Source organism: Pieris brassicae, chromosome 13 (assembly GCF_905147105.1).
Source record: "Pieris brassicae chromosome 13, ilPieBrab1.1, whole genome shotgun sequence".
Taxonomy (NCBI): Eukaryota; Metazoa; Arthropoda; class Insecta; order Lepidoptera; family Pieridae; genus Pieris; species Pieris brassicae.
Genome location: NC_059677.1, coordinates 4,329,196 through 4,337,888, shown reverse-complemented (window position 1 = coordinate 4,337,888; position 8,693 = coordinate 4,329,196). Strand labels below are relative to the sequence as shown.

Here is an 8,693-nt window from a genome sequence, read left to right as displayed (position 1 = left end):
TAACTCGAGTTGCCGCCTTTAACCGACAGATGGCGTTGCCGTAGCTTCGCCACGATATCCAAGAGGCGTATAGTGCGTAGGCATAATGAATACGGTAGCATTTACAGCGCAACTTACGTATTCAAACATTCATTCACAGAACACCCTTCTCTCATAGGCGTTTTAGAAAATTAAACATGAACTGTACGATCAGAGATTTTTAGCCGATGTTACGTTCTTATTAGACTGTTAAATGGTCATACAATACAAAATAGTAACCTCTTACATAATATTAGTATTGTCGTCTCTTTCCAAGGTTCAAAATCAACCGACTTCGAAATTCCGACTGTACAATTCGAATTCTTTGCGTATACAACAGAAGAACGCTACTTATACAGAGCTTGATATATTCGGTAAAAAGCGTTGTTACTTGTAAAAGCACCCAGCCGGTACGGTCTAATCCGTATTAGACGAATAAGTAAGTGAAACCAAAAATTTGTACTTATCTTTTTCCTCTCTTTTTGTAATTTTTTAAAATTAATTTTGTTTATACCGTAATTTTATATTTTAGAATAGATAAATTGTAACGTAAACTAACTAAATATATAAGGTTAAGGACGAACCTAAGGAGGGATATCAGACAAAATTGTGATTATACTTGGACTACCAAACTACCAGCTGTGAATTACCTGTGGGCGGGCAAGGAGTTTAGACGTAGGCACAGAAACACACTGCTTATGGGCGCTGTAAAAACAAACAACTCAATTTGCCGCTTGATGGTTCTGATATAAAGATCGCGGCCTAAAGGTGGCGGTTCGCGCCGCGACGGAGACGGGTGACAGAGACAGGAGACTAAGACCAGAGACCGCGACAAATGTCTCTGTTTCTTCGGCATGTACTGTAGGTCGAGACTGAGACCGAAGCCGACAGGTGTCACCGCTCAGTTCAAGAGAGTCTGTCGATGGAGTCAGTGGTGTTTTGTATCGTGATGGAAAACCAAGTAATGAAGCTACTATTGGAGGAAGAAGAAGACGATGATTTGCTCTTATATTATTATTACAAATACAAAACAGAAAGACGATTACCTATTAAGGATTTATATTTAACTAGATGTCAAGATCTATCATTTTCGCTATTAGTAAAGAAGCACCTGATGTTTGATGACAATTTATTCAGGAAGTATTTTCGGCTGAATAAAACACAGTTTGATTACGTATTAAATTTACTGAAAAAAAACAATACAAGAAAAGGGAAGAATATCAGTGAAAGAAAAATTAGCACTTAAGGTAAGTTTGCCAATTCATCGAAATTATTCTGGTAGCTTTCACCGTAATTGCTTTGAAATGGTTCACTAGAAATATTTGGTAATTGGCGAGATGTTAAATCAATCAATCCAGTCTGTGTTTGGTGTTCTGATGAAGCTGCACTTATCGGAGAATATGAATTGTATGATGTATTTGAATTATATGATAACTGGTGTGATGAATCACTCTGTGCTTGAGGTCCTTATAAAGCCGCTATTGTTGGAATATGTGAATTGGAAGGTGAACTTGTATAGGGGCGTTCAGTTTGATCCTCGATATCTCTGATCTCAACTTCGAGACAATATTAAATATTTCAGTTTTTGCCATTACTCTTGAACGTGCGCTCAATTTTCTTAGCATCATTTCAATATGTTTTGTAAATGTAGATATATCATCATTGATTGATACTGATTCTTGAGATTTTAATGACTCCAGTTGTCTATGTCGGTTTTCCTCTCTGTCCTTCATAAATTTTATAAATTCATCTTCTTTTTGTCTCTTCCTCTTTGTATTCTTGACGGTTGATTTTTCAGAACTGTTACTTAGTGGTATATTAGATCTCACTTGTGTAGATTTAGAAGTGCCTGGTAACTCCTTTGAAGGAGTGTTATGTACTGACGTATATGCGGCTTCGTGAGGAGTATCTTCATATTCTACTCCTGGGGAGTTATTAGTAACTTCTTTTTCTACACTGGCGGAGCTTTGCTGTTCTTTTTCTACACTAGTGCGGCCCTGCCGTTCTGATGGTGTGTTTTCTAAATATCTTAAGCGTTCATAAAACTGCCACTTTGAATTTTTGGCTCGTGCTGCAGATCCTATCGATTGTTTTTGTTTGCGCTTATATCTGTTGTAGGAGTCCCTGATCAGTTTTCATTTTTTACGGCATTACGAATCTGTAATAAATAATAATATTATTATTTTTTATTTTCAGATTCATGGCGACTGGAGAAACATATTATGCTTCGCTATCATTCGAATTTCGTATCATCACCTAATCACCACCACACATCACTATTTGTGAAATATAAGAAATATTTCACAAATAGTCAAAGAGGTGTTAAAACATTTAAAGACTGTTTTGGTGCCAATTTTTATGCCTATTCCAAAAGATTTTGGGACAAATGGCAATTCCCCAATTGCACAGAAGCACGTAAGAATAAGAAAAAACGGCAGAGCCCCTGAAAATAGTGGTTAGTTGTATTTTAATTATAAGGAGTATTACTCAATTGTTCTTCTGGCTATTGTAGACCATAATTACAAGTTTATTGCAGTAGACGTTAGTTGAAGGTGATAGTGGAATATTTCAAAAGTCTACAATGGGAAAACAAATCATGAAAAATGAATTTAATTTTCCAGAACCAAAAATACCAAATTCGAACATAATATTACCACATTTTTTAGTTGGAGATGAAGCATTTAGTCTTGATACTTTTATGATGAAACCTTACTTTAGAAGAGTTGCAAAAAACGATTAAGGCAAAGAAATATTTAACTACAGCCTTTGTCGTGCGAGACGAGTATCGGAAACGCGTTCGGTTTGTTGTCTCAGGTGTTTAGAATATTTTACACATTTCGGAATAGCGCCAGAAACATGCACTGACGTGATCTTGGTTGTCTGTTGCTTGCATAACCCACTAAAAGATGGATTTTTGGAATCTTCTCAAATGCCCGTACATCAATGGAACCGAGAGGAAGAAAATTTGCCTTCAAATTTTGTTTCATTACGTGGAACAGGAGAGTTTTCGACTAGCAACGGACTCGATATTAGAGTAAAATTAACCAATTACTTCACGTCACAGCAAGGAGCAGTAGACTGGCAAGAACAACATGTCACACGGCTTGTTTGACCTGATTCCACTCCACCTTTCTTATATGGTTCCTTTCAAATATTAAATTTATGAAAAATAAATAAAATAAGAATAACTCACCGGTTTTTTTTATGCTTTCAGCTATGCTTTTCCAAATATTGTCCTTCAAATTTTCGTCTCTATAGGAGCCTAGTTGTGCATTGTACACGGAAAGTGCTGCCTGATTAGTTCAATCAGTCTCACAGTCTTCGTCAGAAAAACTCATTTTTCTAAACACGTGTGCATCCACGAGCGCGACACGTGACACTACTGGTCCGGAGCAGCGACCGTCTCGCTGTCTCGTCAAGTAACAGTCGCGGTCTCTGGTCTCAGTCTCCTGTCTCGGTCTCCCGTCTCCGTCGCGGCGCGAACCGCCACCTTAACTGAACATAAGCTAGACGAAGAAGAGAGCGAGAGAGACGGACATTCACCCAACGTATCTTAACTACGAAAGCAAGAGACGGACGTTCCACAAATGTATCATAACTAAGAGAGCAAAAGTGACGGAGAATACACACGAAATCCTTATGGTCTGCTCTTCTATTCTACGTGAGAATTCGTTGTCGCGTGTCATCGCTGTTAATCTATTTAAAACTAGCAGGAAAACGTATTTATTAACATTAAGAATGTAATAATAGACATTACGTTGACTGATTCATGTGAATATATTTCTCATAGAAGAACAAAGATAAACAACACTTTTTAATTTAAAAACATTGTAACATCTCTTTTACCTTAGTAATACTAGCGTAAAGCGAGATATTGGTAACCTGAATGTTAAAGATAATGAACTTAACATTGTTGACAAAACTGTTTTTCTAGACATAATAATATATAGTACTCTCAAGTTGGGCCCACACATAGACTCTGCAGCATATGCAGTAAAGAAAATCCGACAGTTTTCTGATAAGGGCACGGCTAAAATTGTATATCATAGCTAGTATTCTACTGTGGGCTGCTGCTGCAGAGGTTCAATCCATATTTGTGCTGCAAAAGCGGGCTGTTCGGGGTATTTGTTTTGTTTCCCCAAGGGAGTCAGTACGGAATTAGTTTAAGGAATTAAATATTATGACACATCTGATCAATATAATCTTGGAGCCTTGTTGTATGTACAAAAAAATATAAACGATTTTAAAATAAATGGTGACGTTCACCAGTATAATTCTCGAAACAGAACCAATTTGAGTGAACAACCAACCAAGCTTTGGAAGACCACTCCTTAAATGGAAATTGTATTAGTTTTTACAACAAACTCCCAAGCGAAATTAGAGAATTATCACTAAATAAAATAAAGCTTTTTTAAATTTGACGAATATTTAAATGAACCTAATCCTTGGGATTGATTTGCTCCAGTTCAAACAATTTGTATGACTTAGCGATTTAAAAGAGTGGCGGAAAGTTTCTTGCTCGCTCTACGCCCTTGACTTGTGCCCTGGTAGTAAATTTAAATTTACAATTAATTTAACTTCTCTTCTGACGTTCATAAGCATACTTCTTTACCTAAATGAATAAAATAATATTAAGTTTGACTTATTTCATAGATGAGATTGTTTTGTAGGATAATTTCCATGAATAAAATTGTAGTCTAAATTTAAAAATATACTTTATTTACAATTTTTTTAATTTTGATGTAGGTTTAGATTCTAGATTAACTATATTCTTTTGTTGATTATCTGTCCAAACACCATTTCCCGAAAAATAATGTTCTTTTTCAATCATATAAACAACCAAACTTAACTGTTGACTTTTATTTAGTTTATTTAAATCTACATGACCATTGAAATAATGTCCGTTTAAAGTATCTACTTTATAAATAGCCTCAATAGTTTTTCTTATTTTATTCCAAGGATATAAAAGAACAGAAATATTATTATATATATCTTGAGGTGAAAAGCTTTTGGTTAACTTATCACATACATACTTAACTTCAATTAATGGTATGTTAATCCAAAATGGGTGTTTTCTAAGTCGGTTGCGAATATTCTTGGTTGAAAAACCACTGCCCAAAACTTGGCTTATAGCAAATACTAAATCCTTTCCTTTCCCTAGCCTGTCTCCGGGTGCCTTTTCAAATGATTCATATCGTACTGAACATCCAGAGAGTACATTAAGACTTAAGCAATTTTTGTTCTGATTTTTTAAATTTATTATTCTTTTCAATACTGTCTTGTTGTAGAGAATCATTTTTAAGAATCTAGGATGATTAATATATATGCTGAATTCCGGTGTTGTTTTTGCATGTATTATTCGTTCATCAACAGTTTTTGGGCTTAGAGTGAAAACTTGAAAACATCTTGATTGTGCTTCTGGACCTATTCCATGTTTTTTAAGGATGTCTTTAATTTCTTGTAATGTAGAGTAGTTTTTAGCGGCCAACTTTGGATACATCCTTATAACATCCTTTATATCTATTCCTCCCAATTCCCTTAGCTTAAACAAAATTTGCATAAGATTGTCTGGATCAGCATGAATGAGATATAAATTAGATTTTATTTTGTATTTTGGCATTGCAACTTTGGATTGTAAAATTACTAGAGTTTCATTGATAGCTTTCAAAGGTCGATGCTGTAATGTTGGATATGTTTTTAGCCCTCTTAAAAATTCATCTTCAGTAAGATCAATTACAAGTTCCAGGTATCTTTGAATAATTTTCAGCCTTAAACTATGCAATGTTAATAAATTCACATCACCATATATTAAAGTGGTAAGTGAGGTAGGCCACTGTGTCATACAACTCGCTAGTCTATTTTCCATATTAAAAAACTGAGGTATCAGCCCATGATTTCTTAGTTCACCAACAGTTTTCTGTTTCATGACATTAAGATATGAAAGTAATAGTTGAGGAGTTACTTCATTGAACCCACATTCTTCTAATATTTTGTACCTGTTTTTTAAAGTAACAGGTAACATATAAAATAAATTTGGGTAGTCTATCAAAATATCTTTGGGATATCCTAAATCATATATAGTTTTTACCATACTTTGTATATCTTCTTCACAAAATTTTGTAATATACGGCTGTTTAAGCATAATATAATGAGCTTTATCCTTACTTATTCCTAAATGCCTACATAGTGTATACAAATTCTCATGATTTGTGGATATCATTCTCATAAACTTTTGGAGGCGGCAGCATTGTTTTAGTCTTCCCAGTAACATATCACATTGGACAATGAACTATTTCTTTTTTCTTAAACTAACCTAAGAACTAGCCAGTAATAAAATAAGTTCGAATTGGTTTTCTTAGAAAATACACTTGTTAAATATCTATTATGGACAACCGCAATAAATTTAAATAAAAATATTATTTTAATATAGCTATCAAGTATCAACTACTCAATTACATAAATCTGACATACGCAAGTACAGAACAGGCTCAAGAATAAGGTTTAAAATTTTAGTCTGTACTCTGAACTATAGTTTTTACTAGTCTGTAACTCCGTGTTTATAAATTATAATCATAACTTTATTACCTTAGGCGAGCTTGGGCGGGGCTTGGTCGTTTTTCTTTGACGATACAAGCTATTAATAAGTTTTAATGCATTTATCGTGTAAATTAACAGAAATTATTTAAAAGAAATGGTATCCAAATCGAAGACCGGGCTATTTGCTCTAGGGTTTTTTACTTTAGCATCCTTATTTATAATTATTTCTTTTGTCAGTCCATACTGGCTTGTTACTGATGGAAAACTAAAAAATCCGAAATTTAAAAGAATTGGTATGACTTAAGGTAAATTTCTTACGCTTTTAAACTAAATATTTATTAATATGATAATTATTGTTTTACAGGTCTGTGGGAAGTTTGTTTTAATGGTTTTGAAGAGGTTCATCACTGGTATGATACAGTATTTAAAGATTGCTGGTGGATATTTGAGGAAGAATACTATATTATACACGATATTCTTCTGCCTGGATTTTTTATTGCTACACAATTCTTTTTTACCATAACTCTATGCTGCATTATAACATCTTTTTTCCTCCTTTTTATTTACCTGAGAAAAGAAGAGGATGATGATAACTATGTAACTTTGCTTTTGATATTTGGGACAACCCTTGTTATTGGTGGTAAGTTCTTTTAATTTCTACATTCTACATTCAATTAATCTTGGTATTTATTGAATCATGCTTTGTTTTTTCTACATACCAAATCCATTTTCAAATGTATCTTATATGAAACTTATGGAACTTTAAACTCAGTTGCATGTTAAAGATTATAAGTAAGAATAAACATTATTATAGACAATAAAAGAATATTTAGGTAGAATAAAGTCTACTAACCCCCACACTGGCATTTCCTCTATTGTTAGTAGCCATCTCTCTTCCTTTTGACATGTTAACTGGCAATATATTACTTGTAACTTTGAAAAGATTAGTTGGCTAGGTAGTAACCTAATAATGATGTATATCTATTTTGTTCCAGGTTTCTCAGGCTTAATATCAGTTATAACATTTGGAGCAAGAGGAGATGGAAGAGACTGGATGCCTAATTGGGAGCACAATGATCTTGGTTGGGCATTTGCACTGGGTGTTGTAGGAGTGGTACTACTCTTTCCTGCTGGAATACTCTTTCTAGTTGAAGCGAGAGTTAGGAAATATAAACGGTTACATGAAATGCAAAGCAGGGAGCCATCATCATACACTATGCATGAACGAAAAGCAGCCTTTCCTGGTCATACCGATATTTAGTAATAAATGTTGCTTTATATTTTATTCCGTCCAGCTGTAAGACTTAAAAATAAGAATCTCTTTAAATGTTTTTATCAAATATGTATTGACATATTTATTAATAAGTATTATTTTTAAGCTTAAGATTAATTGTTTTACAAAGTAAACATTCACAAATAAAGATAAATCTTACATATGAAATGTTTTGAAAATCCATCATAGTTATATCCAAATGCTAATTAAAAGGAAACTTAGCGGGCACAGTTGTTTTACATAATAAAGATGCTTCTGCACACTTAAAACCTATAGACACACATGTTTCTTCAGGTTTGTCATTTAGCATTCCATAAATAAAACCACTAGCAAAGCAGTCACCTGCTCCAGAAACATTCTCAATTGTCTTTAGGCCTTGAGTTGGATAAAACTTTAAATATATCTCACCTGAATCCTTATATTTAACTACCATTACACCTTTAGCTCCCATAGTTATTATTAGATTTTTAACATATTTTAATACAACTTTAGATAATCTAATAATATCATGTTCATTACATACAATATCATGTGGGTTTAAATAATTTGCAATTTCTTTTAACTCTAAAAGATTTGGTGTTGCAAATGTTATGTTTTGATGATTAAGGAATGGCTTGATTGACTTTCTTCTATCAGTTGGCTCAAAAAAAACTGAAAAAAAATTTTTTATTAAGATTTATAAATATATTGTCCAGTAGTGTGGGACGTGTAACCACATAATCCACTAAAATTACCTAAAAATAAAACCAAACTGAAAATTATTCTGTAGGCCTTGTCCTAAAAATAAATGAATAAAGTTACTAAACCTTAACTTTAAACTGTTGTGGTATGCCTCCACTTACATAAATAATTCCAAATTTGCATT

At 33.4% G+C, this 8,693-nt stretch overlaps 3 protein-coding genes across 3 annotated transcripts in view; 1 reads left to right on the top strand and 2 right to left on the bottom strand.

Annotated features, from left to right (window-relative positions):
- Positions 1-4,626: 4,626 nt before the first annotated feature.
- LOC123717883 (transcription termination factor 5, mitochondrial-like) lies at positions 4,627-6,479 on the bottom strand. The gene has a single exon (XM_045674132.1). It carries the CDS (start codon positions 6,287-6,289, stop codon positions 4,739-4,741), a length of 1,551 nt encoding a protein of 516 aa, XP_045530088.1. The 5' UTR covers positions 6,290-6,479; the 3' UTR covers positions 4,627-4,738.
- Positions 6,480-6,608: 129 nt separating this feature from the next.
- LOC123717765 lies at positions 6,609-7,877 on the top strand. Its single transcript, XM_045673936.1, has 3 exons — positions 6,609-6,848; positions 6,920-7,195; positions 7,551-7,877. Exons 1-3 carry the CDS (start codon positions 6,710-6,712, stop codon positions 7,814-7,816), a joined length of 681 nt encoding a protein of 226 aa, XP_045529892.1. The 5' UTR covers positions 6,609-6,709; the 3' UTR covers positions 7,817-7,877.
- Positions 7,878-8,018: 141 nt separating this feature from the next.
- Positions 8,019-8,693, bottom strand: part of LOC123717610 (pseudouridine-5'-phosphate glycosidase) — a 165,688-nt gene continuing 165,013 nt past the window's right edge. Inside the window, exon 11 of the mRNA XM_045673686.1 lies at positions 8,019-8,479. Coding sequence (XP_045529642.1) covers positions 8,031-8,479 — 449 coding nt within the window. The 3' untranslated portion in view covers positions 8,019-8,030. The remainder of the gene's footprint in view (positions 8,480-8,693) is intronic.